This window comes from Balaenoptera musculus, chromosome 9, assembly GCF_009873245.2.
Source record: "Balaenoptera musculus isolate JJ_BM4_2016_0621 chromosome 9, mBalMus1.pri.v3, whole genome shotgun sequence".
In the NCBI taxonomy this organism is placed as follows: domain Eukaryota; kingdom Metazoa; phylum Chordata; class Mammalia; order Artiodactyla; family Balaenopteridae; genus Balaenoptera; species Balaenoptera musculus.
In genome coordinates, this window is record NC_045793.1 from 104,638,875 (window position 1) to 104,664,781 (window position 25,907).

General features: G+C 48.3%; 1 protein-coding gene across 4 annotated transcripts in view; it reads left to right on the forward strand.

The window, feature by feature from the left end:
* Window positions 1-10,576: 10,576 nt before the first annotated feature.
* Window positions 10,577-25,907, forward strand: part of COBL (cordon-bleu WH2 repeat protein) — a 273,155-nt gene continuing 257,824 nt past the window's right edge. For 2 of the 4 annotated variants that reach the window (XM_036863042.1, XM_036863044.1), the window contains exon 1: window positions 11,887-12,167. In XM_036863042.1, coding sequence (XP_036718937.1) covers window positions 12,127-12,167 — 41 coding nt within the window. In that variant the 5' untranslated portion in view covers window positions 11,887-12,126. Of the gene's footprint in view, window positions 11,675-11,886; window positions 12,168-25,907 lie in introns of those variants that run through there. The other 2 variants (XM_036863045.1, XM_036863046.1) reach the window with 2 other exon arrangements.

Sequence of the window (25,907 nt, forward strand, 5' to 3'; positions counted from 1 at the left end):
ACATTGCCTAGGGAGCTTTCCTTGCAATCCCTTAAAACTATAGAGCAGTTATATTTTGGAAAGGGGTAATCCATCTCTCATTCTTCTTTCAACTTAACTACATACACTCTTGTGCAATACACACACACACACACACACTCCCTGCCAGAAACTGCACTGATCCAAAAGGTCCAACACTCCTTTGATGAGTAGAGAAGTCATGAGTTTTTCTTCTTTTCTGAAGCATCTGCTGATTTATACGTGCTGGTTAGCTATGTCCCAGCCAGCCACTTCCACTGAAAATTATGTCATAGAAGGAAATAGAAAAATAGGACAACCATAGTTTCTTTTCCATTGGGTCCTTCCTTACTCATTTATTGGTAGAAAGTGTGTGTGTCAGGAAGCAAAATAAAAACAGCAGCATTAGTTTTGTTCAACATTTCCACGGCTCTCATATGAAAGAAATACATATGCATGTACAGTTATGGAATACAGATTGTGCCACTGGACCTGCATATGAGCTAAGTTCTCCTATACTCCCGTTTAAAACTGGCATTGCACAACATAAAGATGAATGGTCAGATCCGTGCTAATGATTTTAAATTTATCGTTTTTCTTTACTTAGAATGACAGTAAGTAACAAGTGAAAAACACCATGACATGTTGAGAAAGAGATTCCAGAAAAGGAAAAAGTTTTCCATTTTAGTACCTTTAAGCACATTTTCCCCTGGATTTTATACAAAAGGCCCGGCACTCTGATTTTCCACTGGGCGGCATGCTGCTGGCCCCTGGGGGCGGGGTGATGCTTTCTGGTGGAAGTCACCGTGTTCTCACTCTCACTGCCTCTCTGCTCAGGTTTTGGTGCCTTGTGGCCCAGCTTTCTCCCATCACCCCGGATGAAGCTCATCAGACCAGGCGGCCCCCAAGCTGCTTGCACACGTCTCTACCACTGTCAGGGCAGTAGGTCACCCGGCTTGGTGTGGCCAAGCACGCCGGGCTGCCTCGACCCCGAGTGGGTGTGTTGTTTTCTCCTCTTTAGAGAAAGAATGACTGTAGCAATGTTGGCGGTGGCACAGAGCTCCTCAGAGCCAGGTCCCCTCACTCCACGCAGAGTCACTCGGCGCTTTCATTCGTTATGCAAATGTGGGACAAGCTGGTCCCTTCGCGCCCAGAAGGATGACCACAGTGGAACGGCTGTTCTTCCTGTGTCTTCGATCCCTCGTCTTGCCGTGGTTGGAATGGAGCTGAGGATGCGTGGAGCCCCTTTGCCCTAGAATCCAGGACTCCACGCGGTCCCCCCCATGCGCTGGGGTCTGGGACGTGCCTGAGAAGAGGCCCTGAAGGTTACTAGAAAGAGCTGCAACCTGGGAAGTGCAAATGCCAACATTGTGATCAAGCATCTTGCAGAGAATCCTTGCAGCCCAGCGGGAATCAGCCTGGCTCAGAGGCCCACATCCATGTGCCGCAGAGCCCCCCGACGTGTACAGGCTGGCAGCAACCAATCACGGCACGGGTGGGCGCCAGCTTTCTCTGAGGTTGATGCTAAGAGATCACTGATCACCCACCCCCGTTTACCCCAAGGGATTCCTGGACGATTCAACAGAGGTGGCGGCCCGAAGATGGAGAAGGTTGACTTACCGCCACAGAGGCATGTGATCCTCAAGTGATGGATGGGAAAAAAATGAAAGTAATGTGTACAGAGTAGGAAACATTCCAGAGGTGACCTGCAGGTGAGAGATTCGTTAACTCAGACAAATTTCTATTTCTGCACGATTTCAGCCTGTTTGTGTTGGCACCTGGCCTCTCTGAGAGCCCTCTCCCCATCTTTGCTTTTCTTTCCAGGAGTAAAACAAAAGAAAAAATGGGATTGTAAAATGGAACACAGTAGCCCTGCAGCATTCACTGGTCTGATACTCCATTCTGCTTTTTCATTTTAAAAAAGCCCAGAGGTGTGATTCTGCTGTGCGCAAGTGAGAAGCACACAAGAGAATCCCCTGGCAGCCAAGGTTGCCCCTAGGCTGCTGCACCTCAATTCAGCTGTGGTGTTTCTGACTCAGTAGGCAGGATGCAGCTGCTCTTGGGGGTAATGAAAGTTTGATTCATATCTGTTTGTGTGTGAACAATTGCCAGTTAAATAGTGAACTTCTGTTGTGAAGACAGGCACAGGAAGCAGGGGCCCCTCTCCTGAAATGTCATTCTATAGAAAGCCAGAACCCTGTGCCAACATATTCATCATTATGAATCTCAAGATTTGTTATTTAATTGAGGTTTCTTTTTTTTTTTTTGATACAAATAATGATAGCAAACTTTATTGAGTGCTTATTTATGGGTGAGGCAATCTTTTTTTGTTCTTTTCTATTTTTTTTTAAATTGAAGTATAGTTGATTTACAATGTCATGTTAGTTTCAGGGGTACAGCTGAGTGATTCATATATATATATGGATAGATATAGATATATATAGATATATTCCTTTTCAGATTCTTTTCCCTTATAGATAGGTTATTATAAAATATTTAGTAGAGTTCCCTGTGCTATACAGTAGGTCCTTGTTGGTTATCTATTTTAAATATAGTAGTGTGTATATGTAACTGAAGTTTCTTAAGCTACAATAGCCTGAAAACAAAAATAGTGTCCAACTAGCAACCAACATTGAACTACCTAAATATGTAAAGCAGATACTATCAGAACTAAAAGGAGAAATAAACAGTCAAAGGGCAGTCAGAGGGTCCAAACTTTGAGTTATTAGACGAATAGTTTCTGAGCATGTACCATACAGCATGGTGACTATAGTTAATGATACTGAACTGTATATCTGAAAATTACTGAGAGAGTAGATCTCAAAAATTCTCATCACAGGCACAAAAAATTGTAACAATATAAGGTAATGTTAACTAACCTCACTGTGGTAGTTATTTTGCAACATATACATACATCAAGTCATTGCATTGTACACCTTAAACTTACACAACATTGTATATCAATTATACCTCAATGAAGCTGGAAAGAAACAATGCCCAAGTTTAGTAGCAAGTGAAAATGTTCCTGCCTGTATCCCATTACCCCTAAAAAACTCCAAGCCATCTATAGCTCTGGAGCTTACCGAAGAGTGCTCTTGTACTGTACAGATCGGTACCTCTGCACATGTGGTGCCCCCGCCCTGGTCCCTCTCCTGCAGCTCTGTCCCTCCTCAGTGCTGCTGCGACAGTCACCCTGCTGCTGGGCCTTCCTTGACTGTGTACCATAAAGCGCTATGGCTTGGACACTGCTGCCTCTTAGGCCTGCTAGAGTCACAGGCGACCCGAGGTCTGGACCCAGTCACAGTCTGGATCCTGACGCTGCGTGAGGCTCAGAGCCCCTCCCCCCGACGATGACAGAGCTGCCCCTCCTTGGTCACTCCTGTGCTTCCTCGGCCCCTCAGGATGAGCCCCTGCGAGGAGGCCCCTCAGCTCCTCATCAGCTGTGATCCCCGGTGGTTACCCTCGTCCGTCCTCGTATCCAGACTGGCCCGCTGCTGGAGGTAAACCCAGTGCAGGTGCTGGATTGGAGCCGTCCTACGTACTAAATGTTTGGGAATACACGAATACAGAACGCATTCCGTTCTCTTTCTTCTCCTTGATAAATGTAGCCCATAGACGCGCGAAAAAGATGAAGCTATCCCTTTGGGAAGGAGGCTATGGGTTGGCCCAACAAACTGCTAATATTCGAAACCAAAAATCAGAAATTTAGAAATGTCATTATATTTCTTTGGCTGGATCCCTCCACTCTCGAACTATGTTAGATAACAGAGTTCTTAATTTTTTTAAAAAAATTAATTAATTAATTAATTTATTTTTATGGCTGTGTTGGGTCTTCGTTTCTGTGCTAGGTCTTTCTCTAGTTGGGGCGAGCGGGGGCCACTCTTCATCGCGGTGCGCGGGCCTCTCACTAGCGCGGCCTCTCTTGTTGCGGAGCACAGGCTCCAGACACGCAGGCTCAGTAGTTGTGGCTCACGGGCCTAGTTGCTCCGCGGCATGTGGGATCCTCCCAGACCAGGGCTTGAACCCATGTCCCCTGCATTCGCAGGCAGATTCTCAACCACTGCGCCACCAGGGAAGCCCCAGAGTTTTTAATACACAGAAAAGTATGAAAGAATATGGAATGCTGTTCATCCCAGCTTTGGTTTTTGGAATGACATCAGAATGAATGATACTGAACAAATGTGAAGGAGATAGTCTTACTTGTAAACTAGTATGTTCTGAACCTTCAGCTGAGTTAAAACCTGGCAAGTTCTTGAAGGCAAAATCATGTATAATGACAGAACAGACATAGGCCTAGGTCAGAAAATCCTCTTTAGTCAAAACTCCAAAGATGTGTGTCCTGAAGAGGCTCATATTTCTAGAAAATACTGCAAGGAATCCTAAACCCAATTGCATAATCCTTGTGTGGGTTGCGGGTGTAGGTGTAATGTTACATAAATTCAGGGGCTGAATATCTCATCCAAGAGACTCAGAGATGCTTCCTCTTGACAAGGCACGAGGGGAAAGCACAGCTCTTAATATGATCTCACCAGGAGAAAAATTACGACAGCTGGCAGCTAAAATAAAAGCTTCGTGACAAAGTGGCAGGAGAGCCAGACCTACACATTCTCTCCATTTGCTGCTTGGCAGTGAGTTCTGAACACATTTGCTGACAAATATGAAGGGCGGCAACTGCTTCTGTGTTGAATGGGTCACAGGGCAATTGGGTGTTGGGCATAGATTAGAAGAATTGTCTTCGCATAACAGCAGAGGACACAGGGTCTTTGGTAAAGTTTCCTGGGCTTGAATCCTTGTTCTGTGCGACCTTCAGCAACTTAGTTAACTCCCCAAATTCTTAGTTTTTTCATCCCTAAAATGGGGACAGCAATAGTACGTATCTTTTGGGTCACTTTAAACATTATATAATTAGTGTTGTTAATGAATTGAACACAGTGCTTTGCCCCTAGTAGCTGTCGTTAAATGTTAACTATGAATATGGTTAATAATTCAGTCAACACATACTTGTTGTCTAATTATTATTAGAAGAGAGAGAAGACAGAAAGATGTGTGTCTTCTGGTAGGTGCCGGAGGCTGGTCCAAGAGAAACAAACCAGGGATGAGGACAGAGCTGAGTCAGCTTCCAGACTTGTGAATTTGAGGCTCAGTGTATATGAACCTCTCCCAGAGACCTCAACCAAGAACAGCCCAGAACCAACCACCTCATGCCTAATCCAATCGTGGTCCCATCCCATCTCTCTCGGTTCCTATTCCGGCTCCTATTCCACCAAGGGACTCTCGGTTCAGAGGCAGTATGACCCCCAAATCCCTTCCACCCCTTGAGGGTGGTTTCAGGATTCCTGGGAATCAGAGCCCTACCCTGCATGAACTCCTTAATTGCTAATACCTGACAGCACTTTGTGGATTCCATGCCTTAGATGAATGTCTGGTAGCTCTTCAGATGGAATTAGCCCTGACAAGGAGCAACAGACTAGCCTACAAAGAGCTATTTTCAAGAGCTCCTAATTAAAGAACAGGCTGCAGAAGGAGAGGACCGAAGTCTCGGAAGACATAACTAGAGCTGCTTCCCAATCTTTCCTGTGCTTGGTCTTACCCATAAACTACTACTTTGGAAAAAATATACTGCCATTGTTTTAAAGGAGGATTAACACTCTACAAACAGACCTTAGATTAGGCAATGATTTCTTAGATACGGCACAAGCAACAAGAGGAAAAAATAAATTAATTGAACTTCATCAAAAATAAAATATTCTGTGCTTCAAAAAATACCAACAAGTGTGTGAAAGAACAGACATAGAAAACAAACTTACAGTTACCAAAGGGGAAAGAGGGTAGAGGAGAGATAAGTTAGGAGTTTGAGATTAGCAGATACAAACTACTAGATATAAAATAAACAACAAGGTCCTACTGACCAGCACAGGGAACTATATTCAATATCCTGTGATAAACCATAATGGAAAAGAATATGAAAAAATGTATGTATATGTATAACTGAATCACTTTGTTGTACAGCAGAAATTAACACAACATTGTAAATCAACTATACTTCAATTTAAAAAGAAAAGAGTGTGTAAGAATAACCCACAAAAGGATAAAATATTTGCAAATCATATATGATAGGGATTTGTATGTAGAATATAAAAAGAACTCTCACAACTTGAAAATATAAACAATCTAATTTTCAAAATGCACAAAGAACTTGAATCACATTTCTCCAAAGGAGACATACAAATAGCCAAAAAGCACATGAAAAGTTGCTTAACATCATGTCATTAGGGAAACGTAAATCAAAACCACAATGAGAGGGACTTCCCTGGTGGTGCAGTGGTTAAGAATCTGCCTGCCAATGCAGGGGACACAGGTTCAAGCCCTGGTCTGGGAAAATCCCACATGCCACGGAGCAACTAAGCCCGTGTGCCACAACTACTGAGCCTGCACTCTAGAGCCCATGGGCCACAACTACTGAGCCCGTGTGCCACAACTACTGAAGCCCGCGTGCCTAGAGCCTGTGCTCCGCAACAAGAGAAGCCCCCACTCGCCACAACTAGAGAAAGTCCATGCACAGCAATGAAGACCCAACACAGCCAAAAATAAATAAATAAATTTATTAAAAAAACCCAAACACAATGAGATACCACTTCATACCCACTAGGATGGCTATGATCAAAGACAGACATTAACAAGCGTTTCCGAGGGTGTGGAGAAACTGGAACCCTCATTCACTGCTGGCGGGGCTGGAAAATGGTGCAGCCACTTTGTAAAAACTGTTTGGCAGTTTCTCATAGGGTTAAACACGGAGTTACCATATGACCCAGCAATTCTACTCTTAGGAATATACAAAAGAGGAATGAAAACATGTTCACACAACAACTTGTACAGCTGATCTTTGAACAACATGAATTTGAACTCTTTGGGATTTTTTCCGATAGTAAATACTACAGTACTACATGATCCACAGTTTGTTGAATCCACATATGCAGAGACTCATATACAGAGCAACCTTGTGGAGGGTCAACTATAAATTATACTCAGACTTTCCACCGTGAGAAGGGTTGGTGCCCCTAAGCCCCGCATCATGTGTTGTTCAAGGGTCAACTGTATGTGAATGTTCATAGCAGTATTATTCATAATAGGCAAAAATTGAAAACCACTTAACATGTTCATCAGCTGATGACTCTATAAACAAAATGTGGTCTATCCATGCAAGGGAATGTTATTTGGCCATAAAAAGGAAATAAGTCCTGTCATATGCTACAACATGGGTGAACCTTGAAAACATTGTCAGTCAAAGAAGCCAGACACAAAAAGCCACATTATTGTATGGGTGCATTTCTATGAAATGTCCTGAACAGGTGGATCCATGGAGACCTAAAGGTGAGTGATCCTGAGGGGGTGGGGAGACGGAGGAATAGGGAGAAAATGCTTACAGACATAAGGTTTATTTCGGAGGTGATAGCCATACTCTGAATTTAGATAGTGGTGATGGCTGGGCACCTCTATGTATAATCAGACAACTGGATGACCACTGGAGTGGACACTTGGAAGAGGGGACTCTTATGGCATGTGAATATCTCAATAAAAATCAAGGACTCTACATTAATTTTTTTTTGAGTTACTATCATCAATTAATAATCTCACATGAAATGCAGTCTGGTTTTAGTAACTTACCAACCTAAAAAAAGTTATTAAATCCTAGTCTAAAGCAAACTTGAGAACTTGTGGGGAGAGAGTGAGCTCTGGTGCCTTGTCTTCTTATAAGGACCCTAGTCCTGTAGAGCTGGGACCCCACCCTTATGACCTCATGGAACCTAAATTACCCTCTGAAAGGCTCTATTTCCAAATTCAGTCCCACTGGGGGTTAAGGCTTCAACTTAGGAATTTGGTGTGGTGGGGGGGTGGGGGTGGGGGTGGGGGGGTGTGGGGGGGTATGGGGGGTGGGGGGGCACACACAATTCAGTCCATAGTACATTCAAAATAAATATCCATTTTGGTATCTAAATTGGTATTGATCATATGGTATGCTTTTTATTTTTTTTAGTATTTATTACCCTAATTTTTAATGTAATTTACTTAATTGTAAGTTTGTATAATTTAATTTTATATTGAAGTTTAGTTAGGTTATTACAAGATATTGAATATAGTTCCCTGTGATGGTATGCTTTTTTTTTTTTTTAGGTAATTAAAATTGCATAATCAGGCCCCGGAAAAACCTGGATTTGCCTCTGATGATTCTTATACTTCAGAGGAGGAAACTAAATCTTAGAAAGGAGAAGAACTCACTCTTAGTAGCTCTGTTAGCGAGTGGAGAATCAGGCCTGAGGCTAGTGTGAGCCTAAACCCTAGCTTCCCTGCCTCACTGGGATCCTGTTAGAAATGCAGACTCTCGGGTCCCACAGCCCGGGAGCCACTGGACGAAGAGCTGCATTTTAACAAGATCCCCAGAGTGTCTTGTGTGTGTTCAAGTTTGGGAAGCCCTGCTCTCAGCTGATCTGCCCGGGGGGTGGGTGTGTGCCATGTACATTCCTCCCCTCCTTTTCCTCGGATGCGTGCCAGGTAGCTGGAGGGACTCTGGGCATTGCAGGGACCCCACCTGGAGGCGGGGGCTGAGTGCACAGGCGGAGTGGGGGTGCTGAGGGCCTTTGCTGCCCAGCAGAAAGGGGAGATGTGGGCAGAGAGGGAGCAGCAAAGCGGGGCGTTGGGGTCAGGGCAAGGGAAGGGAGCCCCTGAGGTGGCCTCACACTCTGATTCTCAGCAGCAGTGACAGCGCCCACTCCTTCGGCCAGGAGCTGCATGACGGCCGTCCAGAGCCGTAGCCAGGACGGGCCAGTGACAGTTGGCACAGGGACACCAAGCATGGTGCCCAGGCCTCAGAGCGGGTGCTGAAAAGGGGCAAAGCTTCAGCTTTCCTGCAACACTTAGGAAGGTGAGACAGGCAGCTGCCAGTGTGTGTGGGACCTGCCTTCAGTGACCTCGTGATGGGTGATGGTAGCTTGAGACAGGCCAGGGTGGGAGCATTCACACAATAAAAATTGACAAAGTCTGCAAACTGGGGCTTTTTTGTTTGTTTGTTTGAGCCATTTTAAAAGATGTATCAGCACGTCTCTGGGTATTTACAACACCCAAAACTGAACATTTAATGATAGTTAATATCTGCAAAGGTGCTAGTTAGTCAGGGAAACTTAAAAGAGTGTGTCGGTAAGGAGCAGCTGGGAACCCCTGTCCCCCAGAATTCAGGCCCCTGCATGCAGGTGTGCATTTGCTGTAGAAGGTCGGTAAGCAAACCCAGGAGAGCGCCCTGCTCAGGACTCCACAAGGGGCAGAGCCCCCCCCCTCAGGCTCTCAGCTATCTATTGCTGGTTCCCTATTGCTGGTACCCTGTGGCCGGAAACGCTAAGCCCCTGCCTGGTACTTCTGTTTCCCTGGTGTGGCTCCATCTGGGAGGTGGTCAGCTGTTTCCAGCCTGCACACAATGGCTGGCACATAGCAGATACCAGAAAGTATCCATCTAACTGCACAATTTTGGACCACACCTCTACACAGGTGGGTCTGCAGGGATCCTCACGGTAAGGGAAGTTTGGGTTGCAAACAGAGAAACTAGTTTCCTGCCTCCCAGGCTCTGTGCCCCTCCTTCACAGCTGACCCAGGAGACTGCCAGGCCTGCCACTGGAACTCTCCCCTGAGGGCCTTGGGAGCTCAGCCCACCATTCCCGTGGCAGGTCTGATCCTGCCCCCCCCCCCCCCGCCTCCTTGTGACATTTCTTCCCAGTCCTTGCCCTCCACCCCACTCCTGGACAGAGGTGCCTGTTGGTTTTCGGGGTCTGAGATGCCTAGTGGCCCTCCTGGAATCAGAGGTGTCCAGGCCTCTGGGTCCTTCCGGGCCTCTATCCCATGAGAGCAACTTGAACCTCAGCCTGGAGGTGGGAGACTGCCTCCACCTATTAATTCTTCTAGGACGTTGACTGTCTGGCTGAGAAACAGCTACCTGCTGTGACCCCCTTCTCCACTGGGACACTGGACTATTCCTCACCCCCACTCCTTCTGCCACAGTCCCAGGCCCTCCAATCCCCTGTGAACCATGAGCGGCACTTCCTCCTGTATCCTCAGCAGGCTCCAGGCCACAATCCCTGGTCCACCTCCCGGCTCTGGCCCCTCCCAGGCTGCCCTTTCCCATGTGGCGTCCAGAGCAAGGAGGGACTCCTGAGATCCTGGGGAGGAGCCCCAGACCCCCAAACCTAGAGGGGGAAGGAGTCGTGGAGACTCATTCATTCAGTGCACTGGTTACTTTATGGAACCCCCCCTCCACCTGCCAGGCACTCTCCTAGATGCTGGGGGTCCAGTGATGCATGAAACAGACAAAGGCCCAACACTCACTGAGATCAAATTCTCGGGGAGGAGACAGATGGCCAGAAACATGCTGAATATGAGATGTACTTATATATTTATATTGCATTGATTTATAATGTATGCACCCATAATTGTTTATACACTTATATAAATATAAACAAAATTTATATATACATTCATATATAAGCAACATTTTGTTTATAATGCAAACATAAACAGTTCTTTATAAATATAAACAAACATTTAAATACATGCAAACAACAAATATATACTAAAATATATATACTATTGATATATATACAAACAGAAGGATAAATGTTTGGAAGAAAAGTAACTCAGGACAAGCAGAGCAATACTAAGTCTGTGCTTTCACACAGAGGGCTCCGGGAGGGCTTCCCTGGGGAGGTGGTATAGTATCTGAGCAGGCACCGCAGGGTGGGACGGTGCAGGCGGGCAATCCCGTGGCAGAGCTTCCCAGGCAGAGACCGGAGGTGGGCAGAGCCGGGGGTGCTGAGCCGCAGGGCGCTGGGCTCCGAGGCCGAGCGCAGAGGTAGGAACAGGCTTCTGGGTGGGCGCCCCGGCCTCAGCACTTAAGGCCTTTCAGGTCCGGGCAAGAACTTAACATTCTGTGTCTAGACCGGCCCCCCCCCCCAACGCCCCCGCTTCGTTAATAGGAAAGCTGGAGGGTAGAGGGAGGACGGCTCAGGCTGGCCTCGGGATTCCTCATCCAAGTTTAAGATCCGAAGGCGCACCTCCTCCGACACCGATCCCTGCAGGCTCACTTACACGCCTTTTAGTCTAGTCGTTGGAACCACAGCAAAGAGTCATTTCTGTTAGACTTTCGCACTAGCCCAGATCCCTTTTGTGGCTTTGGGGTGGGTTAGGAGGCGTGTGGGGTGAAGCTCGCCATATCGGGGGCCTCTGGCTGGCTTGCTCTGGGCCCCCCGCGGGCTACCTCTGCTGGCATTTCTGCCCGCGGCCAGCACTCGGACCCACCGCGGGGCAGCGCGACCGCGGCGCCTCGAGAACAACTAGGCAAAGTCGAGCGCGCGTCCACCCGAGCTCCGGGAGCACCTCCGGGCCGGCTCCAGCGCCCGCAGCTTCCGGCTCCGGACGCCGGGGCGGGGCCCGAATCTGCATTTCTAGCCGGCTCCCAGATGCTGTAGGTCAGGCACCCACTTTGAGACCCACCGCACCAGAGCTCCGTTGCCCGGATGGAGGTTCTTTTGGGTTCCAGGGCAGCGAGCCTGGCACCGCTCACTCACTCTTCGATCGCCAACCTCAGTCCTCCCGCCCGTCCGCCCACCTCGCCCTCGCCGGGCCCCGCCGCTGCCAGGTGCTTCCCCCTCCGCAGCTCCTCCCCGCCGCGGCGCGGCGCGCTCCCGGGGTCCGGAGGTCCGGGGGAAGCGGGCGGCGGCGCGGCGGCGGGCCGGGAATCGCCCCCGGGCGCCGGTGCCGCCGGGCCCGTGTCCCGGACGCGCGCCGCGGGCCGGGTCCGCCGCTCGGGAGGCGCGCGGCGGCGGCGGGGGCGGCGCTCCCGGGGGCGCGGCGCACCTTACTCCCGGCGCCCCCGCCCCGCGCCAGCCCCTCCCCGCGCGGCCCGCGCTCCCGCCCGCGCGGGTCGGTTCCAGCCCCTTCCGTCGTCCCGGCCCCGCCGCTGTCCTCCGCCGGCCCGCGAGGGAGGACGATGGGTCAGCGCGGAAAAAGTGAATGAGGGCGGCGGCGGCGGCTGCGAGCGCCTGACTCGCGGGGCCCGAGCGCCGCCCGCGCCCCCCGCCCGCCAGCTCCATGGACGCGCCGCGCGCCTCGGCGGCCAAGCCCCCGACCGGGTAAGCGGCTCCGGGCTCCGCTCTGCTCGGACGCCCGCGCCCGCACGGCGCGCACTCGGGGCGGGGGCGCCCCTCTCCGGCCCGCGGGCCCGCGCCCCGCGAGGGAAGGGGGTTGTGTACTTTGTGCTCCCGGGTCGTTGCCCGGGTAACAGTGTCAGGCCGAGGCCCGGGCGCTTTTCGCGTGGGTGCGTTTGTGGGCGCGCTCCCTCTGGGGGGTCCCCGCGGGCAGAGCCCCACCGAGCCCCGAGCCTTCCTCTGCCACCCGCGAGGGCTCCCCGGGGGCGGGGGGGTGGGAAGGCGGTGGAGACTCGGCCCCGGCCCCCAGCCCTATCGCTGACTTGCCCGGTGCCCGCCCGCGTTCCAGTCTGGTCACCCTGCACCTGGCACGGCACCCCGCCCCACCGTCCGCTCTACCTTCCCCCCAAAAGGAAGGGGAACAGGTTCCGGGCCGCCGGAGGCGCCTGGGTGCGGCGGTCTCGGGAGGGCTGTGTAGAGGGCACTGCCCTGGAGGTCCTCCTGACCGCTGCTCCCCCGCCCCGGCTGGCTTTTCGGGGCTCCCCTGCACAGGCGGGGCGGACCGGGCCCGCGTCAGGGAGTATAGTCGGGGCTCCCATCCCGGCTGGCGTGGTCGTGCCCCTGCCCAAACCTTCGCGGGGTCTGTTTTCCATGCCCACACCTCGCGTGTGTGGATTGCATGTCACGTTCATATTTTACTCGCAGAAAGAGTAACTTCCCTAATACGAGAAAAACAAGGCTGATCTTTAACCGGATCCTGAGGCGGAATTTGAACCTTGCACGACCCCACGGGGCCTGGCGGCCGCTGCGCTGCGACGTCGCGCGCTCTGCTTGCGGCTGCCTTGCGTCTCCGCGGGGCGCACCCAGGACCTGCGAACTGTCTTACGGGCCTGGAGCAAATGTGTGATGAGTCCTGCAAATGGAATGAGTGCCTGGGGTGGGCCCTGCACCTGCTTACCGAAGGGGCCCACGTTCCCCTCTAGCAACTGGTCTCCAGCGAGGCAGCTTTGGGGACAACTAATCTCATTTCTTTGCAGTGTATCCCACTGACTCATCCTGCCCGCGTGTGCCCATAGGCCGCGGTGCTGCCCAAGTGCGCAAAAGGTTTTCAAAAACTGGCTTTTTTTTTAAAACACTCCCTTTAATGCCAGGAAAAAGTGAGCCAGGTTAGCAAATCAAATAATCCTGAGGCTGAGGAATGTTAAAAAGAACTTTTTTTTTTTGCAGGGCGCTTAGTGGTTATGTAATTACGTTTGAATAAACAAATCTCCCGCAAAGAAAATACACGTGGGAAATCCTTTTTCATGGTAGTGGTCATTGCAAAATGACTTAGAGAAATGTGAAACAGAATTGCCTCTAAATCTGCCGTCTTCGGAGCTTATTTAATGAGCCTGTTTAAGGAGACGGAATCGTTTTTTGGCAAAACTACCTTATAAATATATTTGAAGGAGAGAACGTTTAAGAGGCCAGCGAAACGGTATCCAAAAACTATCTGTGAGATCCTTTAAAGGAATCTGATCGTAGAAGTGAAACGAGGAGCCCTAAGAATGGGGCCCTCTTTCCAGGCTGGTACTGTGTAAGCAAGAGGGCAGTCACCCTGGGTCTGGTTCACAGTGCTTTGCAGAGCTCTGGTTGGCCTTCACGTCCAAGTTCCCCAGGGAGACTAAGGACTTTTGTGTGGATATGGTAACAAAACTGAGATTGTTATTATTTGTTTTTCGTTTTGTTTTTTAAAATTATTTTATTTGTTTATTTATTTATTTTTGGCTGTGTTGGGTCTTCGTTTCTGTGTGAGGGCTTTCTCTAGTTGCAGCAAGCGGGGGCTACTCTTCATCGCGGTGTGCGGGCCTCTCACTGTCGTGGCCTCTCTTGCAGCAGAGCACAAGCTCCAGACGCGCAGGCTCAGTAGTTGTGGCTCACGGGCCCAGTTGCTCCGTGGCATGTGGGATCTTCCCAGACCAGGGCTCGAACCCATGTCCCCTGCATTGGCAGGCAGATTCTCAACCACTGCGCCACCAGGGAAGCCCTGAGATTGTTATTATTGATGCATTTGGTTCTGTCCCCACACTCACATCCAGAACCTCCGATCTGCTTGTTTGAACATCTTTGTCCAAGAAATGTAGACATAGTGCTTTTAAGTCTATTTTTCCCAATTATTGTATCATTTGTCATTTGTTTTAGTACATTTTAGTGAAGTCAAGCAAATATCAACGTGCTTAAAATGAGAGGAAAGAAATGGTCTTGGGTTTTTTTGAATGTTTTATGTGATTTAGGTGTATTGGTTGCCTACCAGAAAGGAAAGATACAGATGTGAAAATTTTGGCTTTGGTACATGATTGGTGGTAGTCAGCTTCTCTTGGTTCTTCACCGAAATTACAGTCTCGTCTCTCTGACTGGTTCCTACATTGCCTGAGAATAAGGCAGTACTTGCCACGTACTCCGGGGAATTTGTTTTTTCTCTGATACTGCCATGATTGGTTATCCAATCCCACTTTCGGTAAGTTATCACTTCTCTGCACGATAGCAGATAACTGATGTAACGAATTTGTTGTCCTTCACTGAAACTGGCACTTTTCCTTGTAATGGGCTGGATGGGGGACAATGAATTAAGGAGATTTCACATTATAAAATACGGTGTATGACAGCCCTTCTTGAGGATTACTGAAGGGCCAGAGGACTTAGTGAATGTAAACTCACCCATCGTATGTCTGCCTAAATTATTAATGCAGAGTTATTAGTTATCTTTGTTGAGAACGCAAGTATACATTTTAGTTGGATTGAAATTATAGGTTTTTACTGGTAATTTCATTAAAATCATAACTTAAGACTAACTTAAAACTGTCTGGGGAAAGTATTCTTTTAGGAAAGAAGACATATGCAAAAACTAACAGTCAGACTTGATGTGACTTTTTAGGAATTTCAGAGCTCAGTTGAGGTATAATAATTGATGGAATATTCTAGAATGCAAGTAAAGGTAAATTACCTTTGGGTGAGGTTTTAAAATATCTTTAAGTCCATTTAAGACAAAGTTTATTGGCTTACTTTTAGCTTGAGTATGTGTGAGATCTGTCCCAGTAGTTGGTGATGGACACAGGGTTACCTGTCCCACTGGACCCTATATGAGTAAGAGACAGAACATTGGTGAGTTTGGTAGGATACTGGTTAATTTTTTTTTTCTATGGCGGAAACACGTATTTCTGTAGAATAAAATAGTCTCCAGTGACATGAAATGTCTAAACAGCTGGTGCCTTTGACCACTGACTGCATTCAGGCAGTGTGCTTATGTAAAAATCAGTGGAAGTTTGCTGGTCAGTCTCATCAAAAAGTGTGCTTCCTGGAGACATAGCTGGTAATCCTTTTTCTGCATAAATTCGTCTTTATTTAATCAAGTTATTAGAACAAGAAATAATTTTTAAAATATTAATTCAAGTGGGTAACTTGAGCTCCTTGAGTCCTTTCAACACCCAACGTAGCGTTCAGTATAGGAGGCCGCTACTGCCGACAGTAAACTTGAGTGGCCAACTCAGCATTTCCTACCTCACCTCTCACGAGCATACAGAGATAATAAAATATTAACAGGTGTGCCCCATAATAACAGGTTTAGGCTTCTAGGCCTTTTTTTTTTTTTTTTAAGGTTTCTGGGTTTTTGGCTAATGTGTTAGAAAATGTATTTACATTCTTAAAAATGACAGTGTGTCTAATTATTGGCTGCATTAAACTTTTCCCATTTAATTTGAGCTGTATTTTTTAGATGTTATGTTGGCAATTCATTTAAGAATGTCAAAGTTATTGTTTGATATAAAGTGGAAAGGAAGCCTAGGAATTTTATTCTTTTGTAATTATAGTTTTTCTTAAAATTTTCTTAACACGTAAGAGGAGTTGGACATTTCCCTGTTACAATAGCAAATCATCTCAGAGCGCTGTAAGTATTTCTCAGTGGTTGTATAATGAAGGTGAAGCTAATATACGATTAAATTTGGTGTAATGACATTTGTACTGTGCTGGGTTCTCCTGACTCTGGGCACGGCAGCCTGCAGCCCCTCCTCTGTCCCTCCCTGCCTGACTTTTCTGGCGCCAGCAGAGTGGATTATTATTGGGTAGGTGCAGGCAAGTGACACCCCCACGTGCATGCAGGTCTGGGTCCAGGGGCCTCTTTAATTTGGGACCTGGGAAGTGAAGTAATTTCTGAACACCCAAGAATGCTTCCATAATTATTAAGAAAACAGTGATTATAGGCTGTCTGCACACCAATGAGCAGTTTAGGTTTCTAGGCCTTTTGTGCTTTGTTATTAAATTTATCATTAAATTTACATTTTTAATTGGTCATCAGTTTTAAAAAGTGAGCTGAGATATTTGACACCAAAGTAATGTTTAGACTGGGGATGTGCAAATTTAAAACATAGGAACAGTTGGTTGTGATCTGGACTTGAACTAAATAAAAACGTTCAGTGGAGAGGTAGTGTATTTAGTACGTGTTTCCTGCACCCCTTTATTCTCTCCCCATCTGCATATAATTGTGGGGTCTGTGGATTGTATGTTTTGGGTAATTTTAGTTGTACATTTTTTCAGTTGCTTTATACTATAACAGAATATAGATTTGAAATCTCATGATCCACTGAAGGCTTTTATATATCTTCATCTTTGTATTTTTTTCTTGATTTAAGCCATTTAATATTGATGTATGTTACTGACATAGGGATAATATGCCTTTTTACTCTTTTATGATTTTCTTTTAAGCGAATTTTGAATCTCTCCCCTGCCCCCCACCAGTTTACACCTTTGCTTCCTCACTTGCACCTTGTCACTGCAGGGTTCGCTGTCCAGGACCACTTACTGGCTTTCAGCCCCTGAGTTGATGGCAGTGTCTTTTATCACTTTTCCTTCATGTTCCCATAGTTCTTTATTTTCTACCTGTCTCTTCCAGTCGTAGTATTCAGCTTCTTTTCTGACTTATATCAATACTTTATATGGTTTCATTTGCTTTTTATACACAGCTAATGATGGTCATTGTTTTCAAGGCCTAACGGTGTTTATTCTAAAGTAGATTTGGCTACGTACTCTGGTGGGTCTTCGGCAGCATCTGCGTTTCCTCCCGTCCGTCTCAGGGATGGTCCCCCGCTTCAGAAACGAGGACGCTCACTTCCCCGGCTGGGGGCACACTGCAGCCTTGAGGGTTTTCACAGGCTTCCATTTGTCCCCTGATTAGGTGCTGAGCTGTTGCTTGCCAGGACCGTGTCTTCTACAGGTCAAGTTCAATTAGAATAAATTCCACAGCCAAAAACATTTCTATTTAAAAATTAAAGGAAAAGCTTTTCAAGCGACGGCTAAGATGTATTTTATTGAGGTACATTTGATGAGACGGGTTCCCAGACCACAAACACTTTCTCACAAACCCTGTTGTAGAGCCAATCCCCACCTCTGCCAAACCAAATGTTACCTTTTTAAGAGACACTGATTGCTTTAGAAAGATCATTGAAGTCCTTATCCTTTTTGGAAAAAACGGACACAAATTCCCAAAGATGAGCCAGATAGACCAGGAGGCCCGGTTCGTTGCTCTCCCCCTTCCTTCTCGCTGTGTTGTCCAAGATCTCAGATGAGGAACCGTTGTCTCGGGGACACTCTCCACTCCCCCCAGGCGAGGGCAGCAGGCTGTCTTTCTCCCTGGACACACGTGGACACACGTGGACGTGCTCTCACCCAACTGGGCCAGACCTGTGTCCCCCTAATCTAGAATGCCTTGTGCTTGGTCATTAATCCTGTTTCACTTTCTCCTATCAAAGGCAGACAGGCAGGCTTGGTGGAAGGAAAACGGACTCAGGAAGAAGAAGACTTGGGTCCCGGTGTCAGTTGTGCGGGATTAAACTGACCTTCTGAGCTGAGCCTGCTGGCCTGTCCTGGGGGGGCTCCTGCCTGTTTCCTAGCCCAGTGCGGCCCCACGAAACTCTGTGAGGATAAGGGTGCTCTGTATCTGTGTCCAGTCCAGGAGCCCCTGAGCACTTGGAATGTGCAGCTGAATTTTGCACTTTCTTCAATTTTCATTCATTTACATGTCAACAGCCAGGTGTGGCCGGTGGCGCCCTAGAGGGCATGCAGTTCAGTCTCTTCTTTCTTCCCTGCCCCCTTATCCTTCCCGAACCAGTCTGTGCCCTGCTTTCTCAGACTTTCTCTCTCCCCGTGGCCCGTGGGCTTTTCTTCTCCTTTCCTAGGTGGTTCCTGCGCCCTCACCCAGCTGCAGCTGGGGGCTCCATTGAAGGCCTTCGAGACCCCTCCTCCGGTCTCGGATGAGAGCCCTGACCTTCGCCTCTTGTGGCGGTGGTGATTCCCCTGTTGGAAACCCTCATGTGGGTTTCCATTTACTTGTCTCTGACCCTCTGACTTACGGGCTCCTGGGGGGCAGGGATGCTACCTGGTGATAAATTGTGTCATAACTTCGTGGCACAGGACACGATGCACAGCTGCAGTTCTGTAGATGAGCCCTGCTTCCCCGTGATTGGTGGAGGGTATTGGATAAGATGAGCTCAAGACTCATATGACATCTAAAATCATAGGATCAGAAGTGTTCCCAGAAATGATAGACCCTTCTTTTGTAAAAACTGACTGCTTCATCTTGCTTTTGCCAGACTATAGGACAACAGAAAGATCAGTTGTTACTACACCATTCAGCCTGATCCACTCCAACTGGCCTTGCCAGCTGTGCCATCCTGCCTTTGCAGACTTGGGATGTGTTGGATGTCTGATTTTGTCGAACTAGAGTGACAGTATTAGATGATGCAAAGTGATGGTGGCTGAGAGAGGAGATGGAAGTCTGTGGAAGTCTTGCTGTGGTCTGAATGTCTGTGTCCCTCCCAGATTAACATGTTGAGTTCCTAACCTCCAAGGTGGTGATATCAGGAGGTGGGCCTCTGGGGTGGGGCCCTCATCATTGGGATTAGGATTAGCGCCCTTATAAAGGACACCCTGAGCACTCCCTTGGCCCTTACACCGTGTGGAGGTACAGTGAGAAGTCTGCGGCCCGGGATAGGGCCCCCCCGGACCACGCCAGCACCCCGGCTTTGGCCTTCCGTCCTCCAGAGCTGTGAGCAATACATGACTGTTGCTTGGAAGCCACCCGGTCTGTGGTGTTTCGTCATAGCTGCCCGAACAGGCTGAGACAGGATGCCAAGTCACAGGGGACCTGCTTCTCCCGTCTGGGGGCTCTGCCGGGGCCCGTGGACAGACTCCATCTGCTCCAACCCAGCCTGAGGCGGGGGGAGGAAGGGGACATGCCCTTTACTTTGAGTTGCCCTTTCCCTTTGCTCATGTCTGTTGACCCAGTCTTTGCTTTTATCGTTGTAAACTTTACATGATATAGCATTTACCATTGGTACAGCTCCATGCCATTAAGTCCATTCACGTTGTTGTGCAGGCGTCACCACCTCCAGCTCCACGACTTTTTTCCTGCCGGAACCGAAACTCTGTATCCATTAAACACTCACTCCCCATCCCCTTCCCCCAGCTCTTGGCACCCACCATCCTACTTTCTGTCTCCGTGGATTTGACTCCTCTAGGGACCTCATATAGGTGGACTCATACAGTATTTCTCTTTCTGTAACCGGCTTATGTAACCTAGCAGAATGTCCTCAAGGTTCATCCATGTGGTAGCAGGTGTCGGAATTTCCTTCCTTTTCAAGGCTGAAAGTGTACTCACAGCACTTGTCAGTGGACACTTTGGCCTCCACCACTGGCTGCTGTGAATGATGTTCCTCTGGACGTGAGACTGCAGATACCCGTCTCTGCTTTGACTCCCTCCCCCGTATCCTCCCAGGAGTGGGATTGCTGGACTGTAGGCAGTTCTGTGTTTAACTTTTTGGGAATCGCCGTCCTGCTTTACACAACAGCTGCGCCGTGTGGCATTCCCACCAGCGGTGCCCAAGAGCTCCTGTTTCCAGCATGCTCTCCGCTGGCTGCGTCCTCATCACCTGGTCCTTTACAGTCTTGGAGGAAGAGGGGACGGGACCAGGGAGCTTCCCGGCATCGTCGCTAGTGTGCTCGAGTCTCTGACTCTCTGTGGGGGCTGGGAGGAGCTCTGGTGAAAGTGGGCAGACCAGGCAGGTATCCCTGCTCCTCCTCCTCCAGGGTCCTGGGGGACCCCCAGTTTCTTCAGACTGGGGGCCCCTGGCAGCTCCTGGGCCTCTGCTGGAAACATGGCCTTAGTTTGCTCTCAGCATCACTCACAGCCGTGGTGCAGGGCTTCCTCCACAGTGTGGCTATGGGTCTGTGACAGCACCTGCTGGGCAGCTGGCATCTCTGGATGGCAGTGACACCCTCCCAGGCCATCCAGGAGAGCCCCACGCACCAGCCTGGCCCTGACCCCACGGCTTCATTTGGAACAGATCAGGGCACCAACAGTTTGCTTTTTACGATGTCTCTGTTCCTGTTATGGGTGCCCTGCCCACTCTGTCTTGTTCAGAATGGGCACCAGCCTGAAAAGGGGCGGGGAGGGGGAGGAAGATTTCCAAGCCTGGGCCCCTGGGGTGGCCGCCGCAGGAGAATCAGGGTTCCCGCCTGGGAAGTTGGGTGGGTTGGGAAAGGGATGGCAGAAAGGATGAGGAGCCCCTGCAAAGCATTTGTCTCAGCATCTGTGCTCCATTCGGCCTTCAGCTCAGGGAGTGTACCAGATGTGTTGACCTTCCAGGTACGTGGAAGTGGCTTGATTGATTAAATGCTTAGGTAGCAAACTGAGTTAGGAGACTTGGGAAAATGGGCTGTGAACGCGAGTGCGTGTGCATGCGCGTGTGTGTGTGCAGGTGGCGGTGACGTGATGTTTAAGCTCACTCCCAGCAATGGGCAAAGCAGCAGACTCCCAAATCAGATTCTGGCAGTTTTTGCAAACCTGATGTTTAGGGAGTTGAATTTAAAAATAGCTCAGGTGGGAGTGATAATACAGCAAAAGTGTAGACTTGTGTTCCCATGGCTAATTCCTGAGACTTAAAACATATTGATAGTTGTGTTGGCTGGAGCCCTATTAATTAAGAGCAAAATCCAGGGCTTCCCTGGTGGCGCAGTGGTTGAGAATCTGCCTGCTAATGCAGGGGACACAGGTTCGAGCCCTGGTCTGGGAGGATCCCACATGCCGCGGAGCAACTAGGCCCGTGAGCCACAATTACTGAGCCTGCGCTCTAGAGCCTGTGCTCCGCAACAAGAGAGGCCGCGACAGTGAGAGGCCTGCACACCGCGATGAAGAGTGGCCCCCGCTTGTCGCAACTAGAGAAAGCCCTCGCACAGAAACGAAGACCCAACACAGCCAAAAATAAATAAATAAATAAATTAAAAAAAAAAAAAAAAGAGCAAAATCCACTAATGTTCAATAAACAAGCCATTAGGTTGGAAAGAGACTGATTCCCTGTGGCCAGAATCTAGACATTTGCCACTGAGAGTAGCTCCCTGCCAGAATTCCCCACCCGTCTGCCTGCCCGTCTGTCTTGCTGCCTATAATTATCACATGGAGTTGGCTTGAAAACTTTCTCCCTCTGATGCTGTGTCTGAACCCCTTCTTACATCCCAGTGGTTAAGAGTGTCTGGACAGCATCACACACAGGAGGCGTGGTCTGCATACCTGTCAGCGGATTTAAAAGGTGGTGGTTGCCGAGGGGGAGGGGGAGGGGGAGGGGGAAGGGATGGATTGGGAGTTTGGGATTAGCAGATACAAACGATTATATATAGGTTGGATAAACAACAGGGTCCTACTGTAGAGCACAGGGAACTGTATTCAGTATCCTGTGATAAACCATAATGGAAAAGAATATGAAAAAGAATGTATATATATATATATATATATATATATATGTATAACTGAGTCACTTTGCTGTACGGCAGAAATTAACACAACATTGAAAATCAACTATACTTCAATTAAAAAAAAAAAGCTTTTAAAAAGAGGTGTTCCTGGGGGTCACGAAACTGAGTGTCTTTCATGCCCTACCCGCCCTACATCACTCCCCCTGCCCTCCCTACATCACTCCCTCTGCCCTCCCCCACCACTTCTCAGGTGCCGTTGCCTGGTTTCCATGCAGTGATCCACAGATGAAGAGTGTCCCGAATGAGGTTGGGGGGGAGTTTTACCACATTCAGAAAAGTAATGAAAACTAGTTTGGGAACGAGATGAATTTAAATTGAAAAAGATTTCAGTGTAAAGTATTTCCTTGTTATTCGTCAATTCTTTTTTCACTGACCATCATGTTTCACGTTTATGGAATGCTGCCTTTGGGGTTGGACATTTTTCTCAAAGGAGGAAACAGAAATGCTTTTCGCGAGGACCTGCCTCATTTCTGCCTTGTAGTCATCTGTGATACTCATGTTTTCCAGCTGACGGGACGGGCGTCACCAGCCCCGCCCCAGGAGGTTGGAACCCTATCGGTGCTCCAAAGTTGGTGGATGTAATTCTGTCTACAGCTTATGGGTGGGATTGTCACATGGCTGAAGACGCCAGGCTGGTGTCCTGCTCCTCACCCTGAGGTCACCCACCACACAGAGTAGAAGCCTGGGACATAGTTTCCAAAGTCCCATTGGCTAAAGCCACCATCTGGTTTCCGCAGGTGATGTCCCTGGGCTGTTTCCGAACCACCTGCGTTTCTCAAGGGCATTTTTCTGAAGAAACAGTCCCCTTGTCGGCATCCAAGTGGCTTCTTGCTTGTGTGTGGGACCCATGATGTTACCCTGATGGTAGCGGTGTTGATAGGTCTCCAGATGTGCAACCCTGAGTCACCCGGGTGGGGTGTTGTTTTGGGAGAGGTAAGTGGGGTGGGATCCCAGCTCTTGTGGAGCACAGACAACGTGCTTGTGAATTGACGTGACGCCTCGAATGCAGACTTCTCCCCCAGCAAGACATTCTGCCGATCCTGGCTTAGGAATTAATAGACGTTTCAGCCCCTCCCTTGGCCCAGGATGTTGACCCAGTTCACTGCGTCTTGTGCCTGTAGGTTTCGGGAAAGCGCAGGGCTCTGCTCTGCCCCACAGACGGGCTGCCCTCCAAGTAGAAGCTACGCAGACCCAGACTCACAGGACTGGGGGTGTGATTTGTTGTGGGCGGCCTTGGCCGGACCGTGGGTCATGCTGTGAGTGTCACAGTAAGCCGGGAAGCCTTCACCGCCCACCTCCTGCAGGTGGGTGGGCGTCAGAGATGGGGGCTCCTGGGGTGAATGTCCCCCATCTCTGGCCTCCCAGCACGGAGGAGCTAGGAGGCAGGATATCCCGGGTGGTCCTCAGGGCGGCACTGATGCTGCTCTGTCCTGCAGCTGAGGCCAAGGGGGCCTCATAGGTGGAAAGGATCGCCATCATCATCAGGTGGAATTGATTGAGCACCCACCTGGGGGCACCTTAGTGTCATGAAGGTCCCTGTACAGGTGCTCTTAGCCCCCCAGGGTCTGTGCCAGCCCATCATTCCTCGGTGTGTTTTCTTCTTCTTTTTAAGCTTGTTTTTAGTCACACTCACAAAAATAACTTATCCTGCTTTATGAAGCTTTACTTAACCTGTGTGGAATCCTTTCCATCTGTCAGTTATAACTGATAAATGACACATCCGAAGTTGGAAGAATATGTCCTTTCTCTCTTTATTTTCACTGTTGGTCTGTGGAAAACATTGCTTTTTAGACAAGGCATCTGAATGGCAACCCCAGGGGGAAATTATATGTTTGGAATGTTTTCTTGCTGTTTACTTCTCATTTTCTGAGTTGAAAATGATAGGTATTTGTATGTCAGCATTTAGACTTTACCTGGCGAGGTTAATGGGAAGTAATGGATGACTTGTTTTTAAACTGGGCTGGTTTTAATAATACACTCGTATGCGGGAGGGGTGCACACTTCATTCTCATAACATTTTTATGTAAGTAGGGAGTTTTTTTTTTTTTTTAACTGAAGTATAGTTGATTTACAATGTTGTGTTAGTTTCAGGTATACAGCAAAGTGATCCAGTTATACATATACATATTTTTTTCAGATTCTTTTCCCTTATAGGTTATTATAAAATATTGAGTAGAGTTCCCTGTGCTATCCAGTGGGTCCTTGTTGTTTCCATATTTTATATATAATAGTGTGTGTATGTTAATCCCATACTCCTAATTTATCCCTCCCCACCACTTCCCCTTTGGTAACCGTAAGTTTGTTTTTTATGTCTGTGGGTCTCTTTTTGTTTTGCAAATAAGTTCATTTGCATCTTGTTTTTTTTTTTTTTAGGTTCCACATATAAACGATATGACATTTGTCTTTGTCTGACTTACTTCACTTAGCATGATAATCTCTAGGTCCATCCATGTTGCTGCAAATGGCATTATTTCATTCTTTTTTATGGCTGAGTAATATTCCACTGTGTATATGTACCACATCTTCTTTATCCATTCCTCTGTTGATGGACATTTAGGTTGCTTCCATGTCCTGGCTATTGTAAATAGTGCTGCAATGAACATTGGGGTGCATGTATCTTTTCGAATGAGAGTTTTCTCCGGATACATGTCCAGGAGTGGGATTGCTGGATCATATGGTAGCTCTATTTTTAATTTTTTAAGGAATCTTCAGACTGTTTTCCATAGTGGCTGCACCAATTTACATTCCCACCAACAGTGCAGGAGGGTTCCCTTTTTTTCCACGCCCTCTCCAGCATTTATTATATGTAGACTAGGTAGGGAGTGTTTTTATAATGCTAAATAGGCATTGGCATTGAAACATGTTTTCATTTATTTGCTACGTGCAGAAGTGGTATATCATTGGGAGAAAAAGCTTTGCACCAGGTTTCACTTATGTCCCTTTTCTTTTGTCAACGTGTGGTAGTGACCACCTGTTGCTCTGCAGGAGGTCCTGATGTTGCAGGCTGGGGATGTTGAGGGAGGAGCGAGTGGTTGGCTGCTGTCTGGTCACCTCCTTGATGAGGGTGTGGATGTAAAGAATGGCAGATGGGACAACAAGGTCTTCCAATGCACCCTTGGTGCCACTTGGACCTGGGCACCCCTTCATCCTTGGTCTTGTCTTGACTGATATGGAGATGGTGGAACAGCCTGTGATTGGATTGGGGGTCTCCTGACTGTTGGTCCAGTGAAGGATTTTGGAGGAGATCTTTGCTCCAAACCTAAGCTGTGTCCAACATCATTGCACGACATCCTTTACCCATTAAAGAGAATATAAAGTAAATAATCTAGGTTCAGCGTGGACACAGTCAGCGATGTCTCACATGTGTTTGATCAGCTGCTCTGTAGACTCCTCTCTGCGAAATAGCACCATAGGATGATTTCCTGAAAAACATGTGTTTGGAAATGAGGTAAAATACCGAGCAAGTCTGTAGATCCACTGGGGAAAGTGTCAGGAAAGGAAGACACTTTGCTGATCCAAACGGAAAACCCCAGAGGATTTACACATTCCCCGGTAGAGTCAGATCCGTAGACAATCTAAATTTTGATAAGTCTGTCTATGTCTGTCACAGGAAACATCTCAGAGCTTAGTCAACTGCCACTCCAAGCTCATTAACTTGAGATAAATAGGTGTTCAACAATATTTGTTGTTTTGACAAACTTCCTCTTGACTCTGTTTTTTTGCTACAGGAAAGTAATGGTAATTGGGAGGTCTAACCTGCCTCTGTCTGCTGCTCCTCCAGCCCGGGGTCGGGGGGATGCCCCCCACCACCTCCCACTGCCCACTGGGCCCTCGCTGTGTACACAAAAGCAGTGACCTTGACCTCCCTGTTGGATTTGGATGACGGGC